General features: G+C 44.4%; 1 protein-coding gene across 2 annotated transcripts in view; it reads left to right on the forward strand.

The window, feature by feature from the left end:
• PAPSS1 (3'-phosphoadenosine 5'-phosphosulfate synthase 1) overlaps positions 1-21,082 on the forward strand; it is a 104,824-nt gene that overhangs the window by 22,860 nt on the left and 60,882 nt on the right. For both annotated transcript variants that reach the window (XM_062199771.1, XM_062199772.1), the window contains exons 2-5: positions 689-803; positions 3,048-3,283; positions 11,449-11,587; positions 16,282-16,400. In XM_062199771.1, coding sequence (XP_062055755.1) covers positions 689-803; positions 3,048-3,283; positions 11,449-11,587; positions 16,282-16,400 — 609 coding nt within the window. The remainder of the gene's footprint in view (positions 1-688; positions 804-3,047; positions 3,284-11,448; positions 11,588-16,281; positions 16,401-21,082) is intronic.

Here is a 21,082-nt window from a genome sequence, read left to right on the forward strand (position 1 = left end):
AACTGGCATCCACATAGGATGCTGGCTTGCAGGCAGCCTGAGGCATCTTTTTAATGCCTTTTTTGATTAAAAAGGAGAGGAAAATTTGGGGGACCATCCAGTTAAAACGAATGCATTCCATGCTTTCATTGAGAAGTAGCCGTTGAAATTTGATTTGCTAAAGCAGGAGGCCCCTCCACACTTGGGTCATTTGCTCCATTGTCACCTTCCTGGAGGCCTTTCCTAATCATCCTAGTGAGTCATTTGTTGTCATCTCTCTTTTGTTGCTCTTAAGTGTACCTAGTTAGTTTTTATTGGCTTGCAGTCTCCCCCTGTTGGATGCATGCTCAACCCAAGTAGGGATTTTGTTCCATTCAGTTGGCTGATGAGTGGTCAGATAAATGAGTGCATGGGAAGACTAGGCTTCGGAGTACACTATGCACTAGCTAAGGGATCTTGGACTAGTTATTTCACTTTTCTCAGGTGTAACATTTTCATCTGCAAAATCATAGTGGGTTGCTGTGGGGATTAAATTATCTGATTTGTGTAAAGTGCTGAACAGTGTACCAATACTCTAAAGAAGGAAAAGGCTAATCTTTTTCCTTGCTTTTGATACATCACATAGGGTACCAGCTACTTGTTTGTAAGGAATATATACCTTTTAATGGACTCAAGTGAACCAAAATTCCTTGTGTTTTTCTTTTTCCAGGGGATGCAGAGAGCCACTAATGTCACCTATCAAGCCCATCATGTCAGCAGGAATAAGAGAGGCCAGGTGGTGGGGACCAGAGGTGGCTTTCGTGGTTGCACAGTGTGGCTAACAGGTACTGGTCAAGAGAGAGAAATTAGTTTATTTTAAAGAAGTAATGATAGATAATCTTAGACTGGTAGTAAGCATCTTTAACTTTTTAGCCCTGTTTTTGTATTTAAAGCATGCCCATAATTGTCTTTGTTGCTTAGTAATAACATACAGGGGTACTTAAAAAGTTTGTGGGAAAATGAAACTAAAAGATTTTATTTTGGTGCAAAATTCGAAATCCATGCATAGTTTTTTTTTTTATAATGAGCATTTTCCATGAGCTTTTTGAAGACCCATTCATTTTCTTGTGGCAATTCCTTTTGTTCTTTTGCAAGATTGCTGTTAAGCAAGTAAAGGGGAGAAACCAGGATGTATTACAAAGCTATCTTTTGGTAGACACTGTATTAATTCTGTGAACTCCTGAGTACAGTTAGGACCTGGTTGCTGCTTCAGGAAGCTCCTGAAGTAAAGCATATGAAGAGAAAGAGTGGGCAGTAGGAGTTTCACATCATCATTGCACTTTGGCCTCTGCTTCTTTCTTGTCTTGGTTTTCCCAGAATCTCTCTTTGGGCTTAGCCATAGCAGGGTGGTGGGAAGGTAGAATGATCCAGGTTTTGGAAGTAGCTTAAAAATGACAAATCCTTTCACTTCTAGGAATTGTATTGAAAAATTTGGTATATCTTGCCAAATTGCTCCCTAGAAATTTATACCAGTTTACTGTCTCCCACCAGCAGTGTGGAAGAGGGTCCATTACCAGGGTCTTTGTCAATCTGGATATTACCATTCCTTAAAAATTTGTGCTGATTGAACCCCCCCCCCCCCCAATTCCTGTTTTCTGGGTTGTTTATTTTTATTTTTATTTTTTTTAAGATTTATTTATTTTAAAGTCAGAGTTACAGAGAGAGAGGAGAGGCAGAGAGAGAGAGAGAGGTTCTCCATCCGATGGTTCACTCCCCAGATGGCCTCAATGGCCGGAGCTGTGCCGAGCCAGGAGCCAGGAGCCAGGGGCCTCCTCTGGGTCTCCCACGCTGTTGCAGGGGCCCAAGGACTTGTGATATCTTCCACTGCTTTTCCAGGCCATAGCAGAAAGCCGGATCGGAAGAGAAGCAGCCGGGACTCGAACCGGCGCCCATATGGGATGCCTGCGCTTCAAGCCAGGGTGTTAACCCGCTGCACCACAGCGCCAGCCCCTGGGTTGTTTATTTTAATTAAAATTTTTATTTGTGGGGAGGGGCAAGAGAGAGATATCTCTAGAGAGGGAGTTCCCATCCACTGGTTCACTCCCCAAATGGCCACAGTGTGCTGGGCCAGGTGGGGCCAACGCTGGAGACAGGGTCTGAATCCAGTTTCCCACATGGGTGGCAGGAACCCAGCTACTTGCACCATCTCTGCTGCTTTCCAGTGTGTACATTAGCAGGAAGCTGGAGTCAGGAACTGGAACCTGGAATCCAACCGAGGCCCTCTGCTGTAGGAGGCAGACTTTTAAACTGCTAGGGTAAGTGCCTGCTCCTCTTGCAAGTTTGTTTTTGTGCGAAGGAGCACAGCACTCTCACCTTCCCCTCTCCTCTGTCTTACGCCTGGATTGTTGTTAAAGTGTACTCTTACACTGCCCACGTTTATGGCACCTGTATTTTATCCTGTAAGTAAGTTGATGCAGTCCTCCCCAGGCTCACTGGTGGCTGTGTATTCTGGTATACCCAGTCCTTCTGTTTATTTAGTGAATATAAATACCAGTGGTGAAGGAAGGAGAGTAGAAATGCAGGTGTTCACTCAGGTTAAATGATGTTATAAATCAGACTTCCAGACAATTTTATCATAGTGGTAAGAGTGGTGATCTGGAATATGGAGGTAACATTGCAGTGTTTTACTTACTTTTTCCCTTTCTTTTTCTTCCTTTGGCAGAAATAATTTGGAGATATAACTTTGTCTTAAAATGTGGCAAGCATTTCTAGACTAGTGATAACTAGAGGATAAAGTGATTATTTCTTCAACCATGTTGAATATTAAAACTAGTTAAGCTGTTTGGATCTATGATTTCAAGAATAATGTAAGGCATACTTACAAGTTATTAAAAACAAATACTATTTTTAAACTCTAGACTTTCCTAGGTAGGAAGTAATAAGTTTTAAGGAAAATGTTGAGTAAGAATGTTATTGAGAGACTGCTGTGAGTAATGAGTGTAATTACGTCTGTGGTTGAAATTCCTTGTTACTGAGTTGCCATCCTTCACACAGTATGTGTGCAATCTGTTTGGACTGTTTAATTTTAGGTTTGTCTGGCGCAGGGAAGACCACAGTGAGCATGGCTTTGGAGGAGTACTTGGTTTGCCATGGTATTCCGTGTTACACTTTGGATGGTGACAATATTCGTCAAGGTCTCAATAAAAATCTTGGCTTTAGCCCCGAGGACAGAGAAGAGAATGTTCGACGCATTGCAGAAGTTGCTAAGCTGTTTGCAGATGCTGGCCTAGTGTGCATCACAAGTTTTATATCACCTTATACTCAGGTAAGTATCTTTTGTGCCATTGCAGTTCTAATGACATTTACTGAGAATATCACATGGGGCAAAGCACCTAATTTAAACATTGACATGTGCTCGAGACTAAGTCAAAATAAAAATAATTAACCTAAAACATTTCTGTGCAATGACTTTCTGAGTAAATCCAGCGTTGATAAAACCTGCTATTAGAAGAGACCAAAGTATAACAAAGTTGTTGAATTTAGGCCAATAGTCAGATTATTTCAGAGTTGATTTTCAGTTCAGTGAACCCATGGTGAATACTTGGTAAGTGACAGATACCAGGAACACCTAAGTTCACCCTCCCTCCCTCCCTCCCTCCCTCCTTCCTTCCTTCCTATTTATTTGAAAGGCAGAGTTGGGGCCGGCACTGTGGCATAGCGGGTTAACACCCTGGCCTGAAGTGCCGGCATCCCATATGGGCACCGGTTCGAGTCCCGGCTGTTCCACTTTCCATCCAGCTCTCTTCTATGGCCTGGGATAGCAGTAGAAGATGGCCCAAGTGCTTGGGCCCCTGCACCCACGTGGGAGACCCAGAAGAAGCTCCTGGCTCCTGGCTTCAGATCGGCACAGTTCCAGCTGTTGCAGCCAATTGGGGAGTGAACCAGTGGATGGGAAGACCTCTCTCTCTCTCTTTTTCTCTCTCTCTCTGTGTAACTCTGACTTTCAAGTAAAGTAAATAAATCTTAAGGATGCAAACTCTTAAAGAAAGGCAGAGTTACAGAGAGGCAGAGGCAGAGAGAGAGAGAGAAAGAGAGAGAGAGGGAAGTCTTCCATCTATCCGCTGGTTCACTCCCCAAATGGCTGCAATGACCAGAGCTGGGCTGATCCAAAGCCAGGAGCCAGGAGCTTCCTCTGGGTCCCTCACTTGGGTGCAAGGGCCCAAGCACTTGGGCCATCTTCTACTGTTTTCCCAGGCCATAGTAGAGAGCTGGATTGGAAGTGGAGCAGCCGGGACTAGAACCAGCTTCCATATGGCCCATATACCACAGCGCTGGCCCCACATCTAAGTTTCTTAGCACGTGTCCTTCTATGACCTCTTTGGTCTCAACTCTCATCATACTTTTCCTCTTAGTCTAGAGAATGTGGAAGCATTGAGTCAGCTTTTTGTATTTCACTGACAAAGTCATGTTGCTTCTCACCCCAGGATTTCTTTCTTTTCTTTTCTTTCTTCTTCTTTTTTTTTAATATGGAAAATTTCATGGATTTTTTGTGTCTTCCTTGCAAAGAGGCCATTTTCCCCTGCCTGAAAAGCACTCTGCTCCTTCCTCTTCTCTCTCTTCCCAGTTGACGCCTCTCTTACTTTGAGACTGGGGTCGGGGATCTCCTCCTGCTCCGTACCTCCCCCGTCACCTTCTCCTCCTCTCCCTCTGCTCCCTCCAGTGTTATTGGCTGCTTGTCTTTGGTGCCCTTGTTATTGTACCTTAATATGTTATTTTATTAAAAAAAAAAAAGTCTGTTCATTGGTGACACTGATAGTAGCAATAGTGATAATAATAGTACTAGCTAATGCCTGTCAAACACTGTGTACTAGTAACTGTTTTAGAGTGGTTTTGTTTGAAGGAAATCTTTTTTATTGTGACATATAAATTTTATTTCAAACATCAAGTCTTTTACTAAATTTGAATAACACTATTTTTTGCTAACCATTTGTTTTATTTATTTTTATAGAAAACTTTTATTTAATAAATATAAATTTCAAAAGTACAACTTTTGGATTATAACGCTTCTTCCCCCCATAACCATCCTCCTACTCACAAACCATCCCATCTCCTACTTCTCTCCCATTCCATTCTTCATTAAGATTCATTTTTAATTATATACAGAAGATCAACTCTATACTAAGTAAAGATTTCAACAGTTTGCACCCACATGGAAACACAAAGTATAAATTACTGTTGAAGACTAGTTTTACCATTAATTCTCTTAGTACAACACATTAAGGACAGAGGTCCTACATAGGGAGCAAGTGCGCAGTGACTCCTGTTGTTGATTTAACAATTGACACTCATATTTATGATGTCAGTAATCACCTGAGGCTCTTGTCATGAGCTTCCAAGGCTATGGAAGCCTCTTGAGTCCACAGACTCCGACCTTGTTTAGACAGAGTAGAATCAAAGTGGAAGTTCTCTCCTCCCTTCCGAGAAGGGTACCTCCCTGAAGGAACTGTGTGCCCAGTGAGGAAGGTGGATGAGAGGAGAGAACACTGTCCATTGTTCAGGGTCACATACTGCACTGGCAGAGCAAATGTTTGCATCCTTACAGTGTACTTCCAGGAGCTGTGTTCTCCCATCTCCAGATCCCACAGGTGCCTGAGTGTTGGCACTGTGTCTTTTTAACCTTGTAATCTTGGTGCCATGCCCAGCTCCTGGAACATGGTAGATGCTTAGTTCTGTGCTGAACAGCAGCATGTCCCCTTAGGAAGCCCTGGTAACAAGGAACACAAGAGTTCACATGACTTTAGCAGTTCAAGGCAGAGGCTTTGCCGCTGGACACAGATGCACTGAAATCTCAGCTATGCCAGTCATTGCAGCTGTGGCCTTGGCAGTGTACTAGACCTTCCTAAGCTCAGAAAATGCCTGCCTCGTGGGGTTGTGCTGAGAAGTAGGTAAGTCACGCCTTCAGAACCCTAAGCACAGGGCCTGGCATGCAGGCAGTATTCAGTAATGTGCTAAGTACTAACAGTACAGTCAGTACCATGCCAGAAACACATTTTGATAGTTACTTGGACTTTTTAAACATCATTTAACCTGTGAGAGTCATAAATGCGTATCAGACAGAGTGTTAATCATGCAGCTCACTTAATTGGACCATGGTGGGAGTTGTAAAAGGTTCTGTGAGGACCAGCTATTTTGATTTTTCTGCAGCCTTGGCATCAGTGTTAGTACATTGGTTTAAAGAGTATTTATATGTGTTTAAGCAGAGTGAGTTATTTATAATTCTGAAAATAAATGGTTTTCATAGACATATAACACCATGATACTCTTTTCCCTTCCAAGAATCTCTGCAGCTCTTGGACAGTAGGCCCTCTGCTGTTCTGCCTGTTTATCTTCTTGTTTCCATAGTGAGGAGCAAAGTTTTTTTTTTTTTTTTTTTTTTTTTTTTTTTTTACTTGTATAGAAACACTAAGAATAAGATTTGGACTCTGTTTTTATGGAATGTCAGAATCTGCTATTTGAATCAAACTGTGTGTAAGTGATACGTATATTTCTCTACCAGTCATGTTTATTTTTTTCATTCATTCAGGAGATGTTTACTGGGTGCCTCTGTGTCAGCCACGGAGCTGGACTTCTTGATAGTTCTTTGAAGTGAGTCCTGAAGGATGACTCAGAGTCTAGCTCGGGCTAGACGGAGGGAGGAGGCTGCTTCCGGCCGAGGAGACAGCGCGGTGTTTGCAGTTGGAGTGACAGTGAGAGTGTGGTCTTGGGGGAGCTGTGGGGAGGTGGGTGTGGCTGCTCTGCAGGGTGATTGTGAGGGGATGTGAAGCCGGAACAATTTGCAGAACAGATGAAGGCCTCTGGACTGCTCAGGGCTCTCGCCTCACAGGAGGTAACAGGTTGAGGTTATAATAGGAAATGATGTCATTGGGATTACATTTGGGTGAGGTCAGCCTTGAAGCCTGGAATGACTGTGCTCTGGAGGTGGGAGACTCGGTGGGAGGCTTTGGCATAGCACCAGCTGTGTCAGGGAAAAGTGGATTCAGGCAGCAGCAATGGGAATAAGAGATGGGATGTGTTTGGGGCTTCTTGAGGCCGTGGCATCAGTAGGACTTGGTGCTGCTTGATAACTGATTGGTTCAGGGGGATGAAGGATGGTGTTTTCTGGTTAGGGGATGTTTAATTGAATTAGGAAATATAGAGTAACTAGAGAGAAGATGAATATTTTCTTCTTTTTAAAAAATATTTATTTATTTGAAAGGCAGAGGGACAGGGAGAGAGACAGACAAACAGACAGACACAGGTAAATCTTCCAGCCACTGGTCGGTCACTACCCCAATGGTTGCAACAGCTGGGGCTGGGCCAAGCCAAAGCCAGGAGCCAGGAACTCTTTCCTGGTCTTCCAGTAGGATGGCAGGGACTCAAGCATTTGGGCCATCTTCCACTGCCTTACCAGGCACATTAGCAAGGAGCTGGATTGGAAGTGGAGCATTTGGAACTAGAACTGGTACTTAGATATGGGATGCTGGTGTCACAGGCAGCGGTTTAACCTGCTGCTCCACATGCTAGACCCATTTCATTTTCCTTGGGTTCAGTCTGAAATGCTACTGGAGTATCTAAGAGGAGGTGATCGTTGGGCTGTTGGAAAATTGGTTCCAGATCTCAGGAAGGTTATGCAGGATTGAAGTCTAGATTTAGAAATCAGTAACTTCATTAATTGAAACCTAGATGGCTTGAGAATATACAGCAGAGTATATAGAATGAGAAATGAGCCATACATGGAAACTTGGGATCACCTTTATTTAAATGGGCATAGTAAGATCACAATTGCTGTGCCAGACATAAAACTCACAAAGCTAATGAGATGATTTCTACATACTGGAATAAGCGCCATGACAGAGGTACATGGTGGATACTCTTAACCCAGAGGAAGAAAGGCCTTTAGTTTGCTTGGGCATGCAGGGAAGACTTCCTGGAGGAGATTATGTGGAGCTGTGCTATGAGGGAGCACACTGCTTTAAACAGAAGACAGAAGTATATGTTAGTGTGTTTCTGACAGGTAAGATGACACAAGCATAAGACCCAAATGGCCTGGTAGGCCAGCAAATATTAATTATTAATCAATCATTGATTGAGTGCAAGAGCAAGAATGTTGGGGCTGTAAATTGCAGGCTTCTTGGTTGGATGGTGGTGGGCATCTCTGAGGAGGCAAATGAGATGGTCAGTTTTGCATCTATTTGTCCTGAGGACAGAGCAGAGTGTGGCTTTGGGCAGACCAAAGCTAGAAGCGAGAAGACTGATTGAAAGGATGTTGAGGTTGTCTGTACGGGAGAAATGATATTGAACTAGGAAGGAAGGAAGGAGGGCAGACTGGGCTGGTGTAAAACGTCGTGGTGGAATCCGAGGGGCTTTGTGGCCCATGAGTGTGGAGAGAGAGGGAACCAGAACACCTCTTGTGATGGGGGTGGGGTGGGAGATAGTGCTGTCATCCCTGGATTTGGCCATGTTAGAGGCAATCCAAGCTTGGGGTAAAAAGCATAATTTGTTTAGTTTTGGACATGTTAAGTTTGAGGCACTTGTGAGATATCAGGTAGATATATTTAGGACGAAAGTTGGAAATGTGTGTTTAATTTCAGGAGAGAGCTCGGGGTGCAAGCCTGGATGCTGGTGTGTGTGTGTTGTCACTTATGCTCTGAAGGTATTTAAGAGATGTGCTCACAGCCTGCGGGAGGGGAGCAGTAGGCTTGGCGGGGAGGGTGGGCAGCACCAGTGGAAGGTGTGGGGAGGCAGAAGGAGCTGGGTGGGCCCTGCAGAGGAAGGACTGGGGAGTGGCATTATGGGAGTCCATAGAGGCAGTGGTGTGATAACAGCACAGTCCTGGTATTGTAAACCCTGAGAAGGAGGGAAAGTTTTTGGGTGGCTAGTTAGTTCTTTTTTTTTTTTTTTGGAATAGATGAGAGAGAGTTGCACTTGTTTGTTGCTGGAAAAAAGCCATCAGAGAGAGAAAGCTGAAGATTTCAGATGAAGTAGGGGGAATGAGTTGAACAAGATGCTGTAAGAAGACACAAAAGGGGAAGGGATTTAGAAAATGTGAAGGGAGAACAAGATTTTTAGGAGATACATACATTTGTATGGCAGAGAGGAGACTGAGAGCTTTCATTCCCAGGTAGTTTCTCTTTTATGTTTATTTTCTGTCTTTTAAAATTTATTATTATTATTATTTTTAAAGATTTATTTGAAAGGCAGAGTTGCAGAGAGGCAGACACACACACATACACACACACACAGGTCTTTCACCTGCTGGTTCACCCCCCAAATGCTGCAATGGCCAGAGATGCGCCGATCAGGAGCCAGGAGCTTCTTCTGGGTCTCTCACATGGGCGCAGGAGTCCAAGGACTTGGGCCATCTTCTACTGCTTTCCCAGGCCATAGCAGAGCTGGATTGGAAATGGAGCAGCCAGAACTTAAACCAGCGCCCATATGGGATGCCGGCACTGCAGGTGGCAGCTTTACCCACTATGCTACGCCATGGTGCCTCTATTTATTATTTTTTTCATGTTAATTAATTAACTAATTAATTATTTTTTTTGACAGGCAGAGTGGACAGTGAGAGAGAGACAGAGAGAAAGGTCTTCCTTTGCTGTTGGTTCACCCTCCAATGGCCGCCGCGGGCGGCGCACTGCGGCTGGCGCACCGCGCTGATCCGAAGGCAGGAGCCAGGTGCTTATCCTGGTCTCTCATGGGGTGCAGGGCCCAAGCACTTGGGCCATCCTCCACTGCACTCCTGGGCCACAGCAGAGAGCTGGCCTGGAAGAGGGGCAACCGGGACAGAATCCGGCGCCCCGACCGGGACTAGAACCTGGGGTGCCGGTGCCGCAGGTGGAGGATTAGCCTAGTGAGCCCCGGCGCCGGCCCATGTTAATTTATTTTCATTTACTTGAATGGCAAAGCAACAGGGAGAGAGAGAGAGAGAGAGAGAGAGAGAGAGAGAGAGAGAGAGAGAGAAAGAAAGATTCCATTTGGTAGTTCATTCCCTAATGCCCACAGAGCCAAGGCTGGGCCATACCAAATTAGGAACCCCGAACTTCATCCAGGTCTTTCCCTGTAGAACCCAAGTACTTGCACCACCATCCTCTGCCTCCCAGGATGTATTAGTAGGGAGCTGGATGAAAGTGGAGTAGCAGGGACTTAAACCAGCAGCTTAAACTGTTGAGCCACATATCCTGTAGGAAATGTGGAGGTGGGCTTTTGGCCTGTTAGTTAAAATGCCTTCATTTTGCATCAGAGTGCCTGGGTCCAAGTTGTTGGCTCTGTTCCCCATTCCAGCTTCCTGCTAATGAATATCCTGGGATGCAGCAGGTGTTGGCTTAGGAAGTTCTGTCCCTCCCACCTCTGTGGGAGATCTGCATTGAGTTCGTAGCCCCTGGCTTTGGCCTGGCCCAGTTCTGGCTGTTGCAGGCATTTGGGGAGTGAACCAGAGGATGAGAGCACTGGCTTTTAGTCTTTCACTCACTGCCTCTCACAAATAAATAAATAATAAATAGGAACCGTGGTGATGTGGTCAAAGTGGAAGCAGGCACGTGTGGTCATAGGGGCCACACAGTGTGGGGAAGGAGTGGTGGGCGTTGCAGGGTCCAGCTTTCTCAGTTGGCCCTGCATGGAGTGTGAATGTGGAGCTTGCCCTGGAGAGTGAGAAGATGAGCGGCATCATCCAGGGACCCAGGTTGTAGTTAAGCCTAGGAAGAAGACCAGGTTGACACAGGAAGGAAACCATGTTCAGAGGAGAGGATGGAGAGTAGGGACTCCCCGATGAAGTGGTGCTACTACAAAGGAGCTGTGCGGGAATGCGCACAAGGAGAAGTGGCCCAGGCGCACTTGGTGAGGGAGTGGACCGGCCGCAGGGTTCTGAAAGGATCTGCTCTATGAAGGTGCTTTCCTGGCAGCCGAGGCTGAGGTTAAGTAGGCATTAGAGAGTGGCCTTTGCCACCTGTATTCCAGCCGGGCTTTGGCCAGGTTCCCCGAGGTTTTAGGCAGGTCTGTGGAACCCTTTTTCTGCAAAGGGCCATTTGGATATTTATAACATCATTCGCAGCCATACACAATGATCAACTTAAAAATTAGCCTGCTATAGATTTATTGAAGTTCAAGTCCTTCCTGCCATTCCCAAATGATTTCACAGGTCATGGGGGCTGGACATTCCCCACCCCTGCTTTAAGGGAAACGTCCATTGTTTTCTTCCTGTCTCCTAATATTCTGAGTCTGTAGAATGCTATGCCTTTTAAAATTGTTACGATGAGTGGATGTTAATAATTTCTTGGGTTTCCCTAATTTTTTTCAGTTTCTACAAGGCATTTAAAAGTGAAAGTTAAACTGTGTGTAATATATTTTCCACTAACTCGAGTGGAAAGCACTTTTACTTTCCCTTCATGTTAGTAGAGTCCATTTGATGTGTGTGGTCTCATTTTTATTGTTTTCTGTGCATGTCTCTCCCTGTAGGATCGCAACAATGCGAGACAGATCCATGAAGGTGCGAGTTTACCTTTTTTCGAAGTATTCGTTGATGCTCCTCTGCATGTCTGTGAACAGAGGGATGTGAAAGGACTCTACAAAAAAGCCCGGGCAGGAGAAATTAAAGGTAAGTGTATTAGTCAGTATTTTGTTGCTTTTACTAAATGCCTGACATGGCTGCTTCAGAAGGAGGAGCTTTATTTTGGCTCATGATTTTGGAAGTTCACAGCCTGAGGTCAGGTGGGCACCATGGGTTCAGTTGTGTGGTGAGGCTGGAGGATGGCCATGGCAGAAAACAACTTGGAGCTTGTTGAGGAGAGAAATTCAGTCTTACTACACTATTCTGTCTCACAGTCTTAGCAAGAGTACCTGGCACTGTACACTAAGGGAGTGCTGTTGACCCTATCAGAACCTTCCTCCTGAGGGATTCAGGGTTGGTGAAAACCTAATAGGTGCTCCTGTACATGGATCAGGTACCTAGCAGTTATCAGTCACCAGCTGCTACAACTTCTGCTCGCTATTCCAGTGAGATGGAGGGAACCCCATAGCTATTAGGAAAAATGCCTGCATGACAAGCATCTTGATGGCAAGGGTAATGACTCCTTCTTATTTATGGTGTAGAGTGCAGAATGGTCTCTTATTCATCGAGAGCACAATTGTTGAATTAGATTGAATTAACGTACCACTGATTTCATCAGAGTATGTACATGGCTTGCTTTTCAGGTTTTCTGGTCTGCTCCCAGAGTTTGAATTGTGGTGGAGAGGTGAACACTGATGGAGGAAATTAGAGCCAAAATTAGAACAAAAATCAAAGATCGGCCACTCAGTGCTCATTGTTTACGAGTCAGTAACTTTGTTTGCCTTCCTAACAGGAGGTATGATAGCCTGGGACTGTCACAGGAATTCTCAGGCACTCTGGATTCTAGATTTTGGTATTCAGTTTCAGGCTTTGAAGAGGAAAGGGTAGGCTAGGCAGGGAAATGCTTTTTATTCTGTGTTCTTTTGTATATGGACCTGGGGGTGCTTTAGCCATTGGGGCAAGTCCCCAGTTCTGTGGGCAAGGCTGACACCTGCTCATGCCACCATGGAGGCTCAGGGCCTGGATGAGGACCACTGCTCACCTGTCATCCTTTTTACTCAGTAAGCTGGCACTTTCCTCACCCAGAAAGAACAGGCAGCCTGACTGGAATGATTTATGACAGTAGGAGAAAAACCAAGTTAGCTCTATAACTATGTATTATTCTCTATTAATGGGAAGTTTTTTTTTTTTTTAGATTTTACTTATTTATTTGAGAGGTAGAGTTGCAGACAGTGAGAGGGAGAAACAGAGAGAAAGTGCTTCTTTCCGTTAGTTCACTCCCCAGATGGCCACAACAGCCAGAGCTGCGCCGATCTGAAGCCAGGAACCAGGTGCTTCTTTCCGGTCTCCCATGTGGGTGCAGGGGCCCAAGCACTTAGGTCATCTTCTACTGCTTTCCCAGGCCACAGCAGAGAGATGGATTGGAAGAGGAGCAGCCGGGACTAGAATCGGCACCCATATGGGATGCCAGTGCCGCTGGCAGAGGATTAACCTACTCCGCCACAGCGCCGGCCCCTGGGCAGTTTTTATTTCAGGTTTTTTTTTTTTGTATAGAGATTTGGGACAGAAAAGCAGAATGGGGTATCCAGGACCCTAATACCTAAATATTTTACTTATTTTAATTGCAGTTGGTTCTGTTGTGTTTGCAAGGGTATGGCTGGAGTAAGGTACCTGTGAACAGAGACAATACCTTGAATGTTTTTGTGACCTTAAACGGTAGCACAGAGTGTGGCCCAGCGTGTGTTGCCTGCCACACGGGTAGTAAATGCTTGTGGGCTGGGTGAAGAGGTGGAATGGGAGTGGAATTCAACACACTGATCAGTGCTATCTATTTGTGATGTGTATGCTTGGTGCTGGGGTGCAACAGTGAATAAGACTACAGCCAAAATGCCTGGAGCCCCATACAGCTTGTACTCTGTGAACTGCAAGTGTGTTTGTGTTATCTTCCTGAGGATTGACAGCAGCCCCCCGAGTGGATGGTGATGAAATGTGTATGCACACTGATTTCTTTTAGGTTTGCCACGATGCTAGAGTTTCTGATTGTAGAGTATTTATTTTTCAAAGAAATCATTGGCTGGTTGTCAAAATGGTGCTTATTAACAAGTTCCCGGCCGGGGCTGCTGCTCACTAGGCTAATCCTCCGCCTGCGGTGCTGGCACCCTGGGTTCTAGTCCCTGTCAGGGTGCCGGATTCTGTCCTGGTTGTTACTCTTCCAGCTCTCTGCTGTGGCCCGGGAAGGCAGTGGAGGATGGCCCAAGTCCCTGGGCCCTGCACCTGCTTGGGAGACCAGGAGGAAGCACCTGGCTCCTGGCTTCGGATCGGCATAGTCCGCTGGTCATAGCAGCCATTGGGGGGTGAACCAACTGAAGGAAGACCTTTCTGTCTCTCTCTCTCACTAACTCTGCCTGTCAAATAAAAAAACAAAAAAACAAGTTCCCTGGCTGTGCTATTTCAGATCCCTCATGGCAGACATTCAAGGACAGAGAAGTTTGTATAATCCAGGGGATCTTGGGCTATTCCAGACCTTTATATGACAGTTATTGGACAGTAAATATATCCCAGTATCAGCCACTCTGATACCTAGAATATTTCATGATTACTACTTAACTACTATCAAATATGAGTGTTTTTTCTCACAGTGTACTTTTATGATAACCGTTTTGTTGGGGTGGGGAATGTTTGGCCTGTGGGCTGTATACGCTCCCTGAGCTCATTTGGTCTTGTCCTGCCAAAGCAATCACAGCTGGGACTCAATATTCAATAAATCTATAGCCGGGTAATTTTAAAGTTGATCATTTTGTATGGCCCATGAATAATATAAATATCCAATGGCTCTTGGCTGAGAAAAGGCTCCCCACCCCAGGTTTACGGGGTAAATTAGCCACGGGGAGAACTCCTGGACCTCTAAAATGTTGAGCCAGGTCCTCTAACCCAGTGGTTCTCAAACTTGGCTGCACATCAGCATTACCTTGGGAGCGAGGCTGTCTCCAGGCCAGTGGAATCAGCATCTTATGGGCTTGGGCCCTGGCAACTGCAGTGTATAGCCACATTTGAGAGTCAGACCTTAGCAACTAGGGTTCTAACCAGAGTCATCCCCTCCCCACCCTCCCCCACCTCACCTCCCCCAGCTATTTTATTGTGATCCATTGCTGAATACTGTTGGGAATATTGAATATACTGAAATTCCTTTTTGGGTTCTGGACTCCAGGTGATGCTTAAAAATATGCAAAAGAAAAAGAATGAGATTAATTGGGCTATAGACTTGTATACATGTGTGTTTTAGAACTGTTTTGCCTACTTCACTTCCAAATAGTAATTATTTAAAATTCATATTCACTGTTCAAACCAGAGCAACCAGGCCTTATTTGTGAGGGTAACATCAGAGGTATAGGATATGTGTAGCCTATCTAGCCCACCTAGCTACTCTGGGGAAGTGTTAGATCTTATGTTCTTTTTTGGGGAGTTACATGGTAATGCCCATACAATAGGAGAAATCAAAATAGTGGTTGAGATCTAAATTGATTATATTGGATGTGTTATCTATTTTGTGATGTAACAGGCTTACCCTCATTTCTTGTGTTTTGCTTGAGTTCATAGCAGTTAATTGGTCTTGCCTTAACACTTGATATCTAATGGCACAAGTCCCCTGCAGAGGTTCAGCTTGGCCATGGATAATCATTGTGAATGCAGTGGACAGATTGAGTTAGTGTCAGTTTTTGCTGTAAGAGATAAAAGCTTTGTTAAGTTCGTTCGTTCCCTCCTCCCCTCCTTACCTCCTCCCTCTCTCCCTAGACTAACCATGGATGACCTGTATTCCTGTGGGGAAACCGAGGTGTCAGGATCCCCTGGTGTTAATTCATCATTTCTTTACCAGCAGTTTAAGCTTCTCCTTAATAGAAAAAAGAGAAAGGTGACGGAAGTACATGGAGCTACCTTTGTAGAGCCTGTACTTATGACTTTACTTCCTTGGTAAAGTCTATGTGTGTGTAACCCTTTAGTGATACTCGTGGCAGTTTTGTGGTCATGTGCAGACAGGAGCAGAGTGGTGGAGTCACCTGACACACCTGTACCCAGTTGACAGGAAGGCAACTCTAGGCCTACTTGTTTCAGCCTCATGCTGTGAGCGGTGTGCTTGATGCAGATGAGTTAGTGCTGTGGGTTTGTTTTTTTTTTTTTTTTTTTTGGTGTGTGTGTGTGTGTGTGTTTCCTATTTAAATAACCCTTGGGGCTGACAGTACTGTTCACTATTTCTGAGTGCAAGGAGGCTGTGGCATTCCTTACAGGGAAAATAAACATATTGCATAAGCTTCAGCTAGGTGGGAGTTTCAGTGCTGTTGTCTGTGAGTTCAGTGTAGACGAATCAATAATATTTGTTAAGTACTGTGTTTGTAAACAGAAGCACACATAAAACAAAATGAAAGAATTGACCAGCTGACAAAAATGTTGTGTCAGAGACTGGCAAGAACCTGGTCTTGTCTTCTGCTGAAGAAGTGACTTGGTGTTCGCTAACTGGATGTTTGTGGCAACCTTCTTGAACCCAACTCCCGTGAATAATGAGAATAACTGCACATGTTTGAAGAAGTATCAAGTTTGATTACTGATTACATATCTCCCAAGAAGTCTCATATTACAACCCTGAGCTTAGAGGGGCTATCAGAGGCAGTCATTTCAACCTAGTGTTGCACCAGAGAAAGAAACCGATTTTAATTCTCACCCCCCTCTATATTCTGGTACTTTTACAGGTTTCACTGGGATTGATTCTGAATATGAAAAACCGGAAGCCCCTGAATTGGTGCTAAAAACAGACTCCTGTGATGTCAATGACTGCGTCCAGCAAGTTGTGGAACTTCTACAGGAACGGGTAAGAGAAAGTGAAAGAAGCAAAAACCAGAAAAATTATATTTATCTTAAACTTCCCTTTCCAACAAGGGTGGCTAATATACACTGGTATTTGTATTTGAAATTCTTTACAGTACCAATAGCTATCTCTGTGTGTGTGTATATATGACTGTGTTTGGTATTGTGGTAGATGCCATGTATGTACCATATATAAAACATTCCAGTTTAATGTACATGTCAGGAGGCATGGGAGTCAGTCTGTGATTAGTAGTTTTACCACATAAATATATGATGGAGAAAAATTTCACACAATTATTCAGCCCTCTAAGTTTATGCTTTTCAAGGTGAGCTACACAGTGCAGTTAACTTCTCTGAGGCATTTTGAGAGTGCCCACATTCTTCTGTGATGACATGATGGTTAGATTTTAGAGACGCAGCTTGAAGCCAGGAGCCAGGACCTTCTTCCAGGTCTCGCATGTGGGTGCAGGGGCCCATGTATGTGGGCCATCCCCCACTGCTTTCCTAGGCACATTAGCAAGCAGCTAGATTGGCAGTGGAGCAGCTGAGACCCGAACTGGTGCACATATGGGGTGCCAGCATTGCAGATGGTGGCTTTACCTGGTATGCCACAGTGCTGGCTCCATGTCTACTTTTCTACTAGCTCCTTTAGCATGTTAAATCATGGTTATTTTAAAATTTTGCCTGATGGTTTAACATTCTGAGTTATTTCGGATTCTGGTGTTTTAGACTGGTGTAGCTCTTGAGTGAGTGTTTTTCTTAATTTTTTGGTAATTTTTATAAAAGATTACTTATTTATTTATTTGAAAGGCAGAGTGACGTGGTGGGGAGGGGGTGGAGGGTGTCTTCTGATGGCTGCAACAGCTGGGTTTGGGCCAGGCCCAAGCCAGGAACCAAGAGCTCCATCCTGGTCTCCACTTGGGTGGCAGGAGCCCAGTTCTTCCTCTGCCTTCCCAGGTGCATTAGCAGGAGACTGGATTGGAAGTGGAGCAGCAGGGGCTTGAGTTGGCACTCTGCCCATGTGGGATGCCATCTGATATATGTCGCAAAGTGGTAGCTTAATCCACTGTGCCACAGTGCTGGCCCCTTTTAGTGCTTTACTGAGTACTGCACATTGTGTCTGTGTGCACAGTGGAGATGTCTGTCCTGTCACTCTGTCACTGTAGTGAGCTGACTTAATTTGATCAGAAACCAGCTGGATTTGAGTGTCCTTATTTCGTAGTTACTCTTGTTGTATCATGTGCTTGAAATTGCTTCAGTTGTGAGTGGTTCTGCCTTGTGCTACCTTCTTCAGAAGGTGCTACCTTGTACCTTCTGCCACCAGGCCCTTTGGGTGGGTGGGGCATGGTTTCTCAGTGTTCCTGCTCTGCCCTCCCCTTTCAGCATTCCTCGAATACCTGAACTGTGAAACATACCTGTCTCCATGCCTTGCTCCTCTCTTAGCAGAAAGCTGTGGTTACTTATTTCTTAGTGTTAGGCTCCTGGGATGGGGATGTGTGGGGGGTGGTTCTTGTTTATCTGGTCCAGCTGCAGTCTTAGGTGGGGCCTGTGCGTCTTAGTGTTGTGGTTGGGTGGGTTTTTCTCTACGTTCCTTGGGTTCTGAGCCTGGGAAGTTTTGGGGTGAGTTTTCTGTCCCTCGCATGTTCCAGTTTTTAGGATCCCACATTGCAAACCTAATTAAATTGGTTTTTAACCATAATTCTGTGAAATGACCATATAGACTATAGTAGTGTCTGTAGTACATATTTTGCTTGTTGGTTTTTCTTTTCCTAATGGTTAAGAATTGAGAGTAAATGCCATTGTATAATTTCAAGTTGATTTTCTCTTAACTGGTTACCATACCTCCAGTTCTATGTGCCTTTTATTCTAACATATTGTGTAGAAGCTTTCTTCTACTGTCTAGTCTAAGCATATCCTGTTTTCATTCTGAAACATTTATTGATGTTTGTGTTGTTTATAGAATCAAGGTAAATAGTGTTTAGGATTCTTCATAGTTTCATTCCAAGCGACATAATTTATTTATTTTCCTTATATAGTCCACTGAGTATTTTCTTTTCCTTTCTTTCTTCTTTTTTCCTTGCTACTGTTTGCCTTAATTTCTGTAGCCCTAATTAAAGCCTTTCTTCCGAATTGTTTGCTCTTCACTAATGACTGTACTAAATGTCCTTCTGTTTGTTCGGTTATTAGTCTTTGTTTTGTCTTTTACATAATCTGATGATTGGACCATTTCATTCAAGGTTTGAAAAAGAGGAATAAAATAAGAAATTAGCATTAACTGAGTGCCTATGACAAAGATCCATAAATGTAAGGTACATAAATGTAGGACTTCATGTAAAGAGATCTGTTGGTTCACTCCTCAAATGGCAATAATGGCCTGGCTTCCTTCTGGGTCTCCCATGTGGGTGCCAGGGGCTCAAGCACTTGGGCCAACTTCTTCTACTCTCCCAGGCACATTAGCAGGGAGCTGGATTGGAAGTGGAGTAGTTGGGACTCGAATGAGTGCTGATATGGGATGCTGGAGTCTCAGGTGACAGTTTTACCTATTATGTCACAATGTCATCAGGCAGCAGCTTAATCTGCTGCACCACAACACTGGCCCCAGCATTGTTTCATATAATTTGTGTTAAATTGCTGAGAAATAATTATAGTTATTCTCACTTTACTGGTAAGGAAACAGATTTCTGGGGGGTGACAGTGGTTGTCTCAGAATATTTCAAGCTTGGTAGTGTTCATTTGAACACAGGTTTCATTGATTCTGCAGCCCACATTCATCTTTCTATTACACTGCCTTTACTAATATGCAAATTATTCTCATTTATAGTTTCTTTCTTTCTTTTTTTTTTAGAGATGTATTTATTTACTTGAAAGTCAGAGTTACACAGAGAGAGGAGAGGCAAAAAGAAAGATAGAGGTCTTCCATCTGCTGGTTTTCACTTCCCAGTTGGCCGCAATGGCTAGAGCTGTGCCGATCCGAAGCCCGGAGCCAGGAGCTTCTTATGGGTCTCCCACATGGGTGCAGGGGCCCAAGGATTTGGGCCATCTTCTACTGCTTTCCCAGGCCACAGCAGAGAGCTGGATTGGAAGAGGAGCAGCTGGGACTAGAACCTGGCATCCATATGGGATGCTGGTGCTTCAGGCCGGGGCATTAACTCGCTATGCCGGAACGCTGGTCCCTCTAGTTTATTTCTGAAGTGTGAATTTTCTCTCTGACCTGCTTTGGCATTTCTTCATCAGTTGTTGCCTAAGTATAGTTAGGATTAAGAAATAGAGAGGAATAGACATTTCACTGACTTTCCAGAAATTTAATATTTTTAAAATTCTGATAAAATACTTTGGAACAGGTCACAGACAATACTGTCTGGGTTAGAAAGAATGTTTACCATGGGTCTTGGTTTGTTTTGTGTTTCTGTAGCATGGGGTGAAGAATATTGTTTGGTCTGGCCTTGCCAAGGCAACCACAGGTGGGACTTGAAGGTCAATAAATCAGATTGGATTAAGATGGCAGAGTAGGGAGGGAGCTTACCACTCTAGTCTAGGGGAAGATAGTTTAAAAAAAAAAAAAGTGGAGAGAATGCAGTCTCAGGGAAGAGTTAGGGACAAAATGGCAGAGGAAACTTTATGCAAATTAGTGGGAGACCTAGGTGGTGGGTGTGGACACACAAATCAGGGCCTCAGAGGTTGACAGCCTCCACACCAGCTTTGAAGAGAGTTGAGACCAGACTGCAGCCGCCCAAGCCACTGGCAATAAAGCTGCAGGAAAAGCCTGGAGGGAATCCGGCTTGGAGCCCTACGGAGGATAGTGTACCTGCCACACTAGAAAAAAACAGGTGGGGGGCTTGTTTCTCTGTCCCTAATCACTCTGCCATGGCATCCTGTAACAAGCTGATAGAGAGTGGGTGCCATTTTGGACAAATGTAACAGCAACCAGCTGAGCAGAGACTCCTGAGTGGTGGGGGGAACTGACGGGGGTGCTGTGTTCATGACTGTGGGAGGCTTGTGCACTAGGACTGTGCAAACACTGAATCTTTGCGGCTTTGAAAACACTGAGGCTGTGTGGGAAGGCTCAGGGTGTGGCTGGGGCTTTGGGCAGTTACTGTGGGAGGCTTCACATGCTCAGGGCCCCCTGGATCCCTGGAACATTATTGGGGAATGTGCTTACAGCAAGGAAACAACAGAGTTAATTGGCACTATAGACCAAATGGACCAGATATCTACAGAACTTTTCATCCTACAGTTGTAGAATACACATTCTTCTCAGCAGTGCCTGGAACTTTCTCTAGGATAGACCACATGATAGGCCATAAAGCAAGTCTCAGCAAATTAAAAGAAACTGAAATCATACCATGCATCTTCTTGGACCACAATGCAATGAAGTTGGAAGTCAGTAACTCAGGAATCTCTAGAGCATATGCAAACACATGGAGACTAAACAAAATGCTCCTGAATGAACAGTGGGTCATAGAAGAAATCAAAAGAGAAATCAAAAAATTTCTAGAAACAAATGAAGATGACAGTACGGCATATCAAAACTTATGGGATACAGCAGAAGCAGTGTTAATAGGAAAGTTTTTAGCAATTGGTGCCTACATCAAGAAATTGGAAAAGCACCAAATAAATGAGCTATCAGTGCATCTCAAGGATGTAGAAAAACAACAGCAAACCAAACCCAAAACTAGTAGGAGAAAA

This window comes from Lepus europaeus, chromosome 8, assembly GCF_033115175.1.
Source record: "Lepus europaeus isolate LE1 chromosome 8, mLepTim1.pri, whole genome shotgun sequence".
NCBI classification, from domain to species: Eukaryota; Metazoa; Chordata; class Mammalia; order Lagomorpha; family Leporidae; genus Lepus; species Lepus europaeus.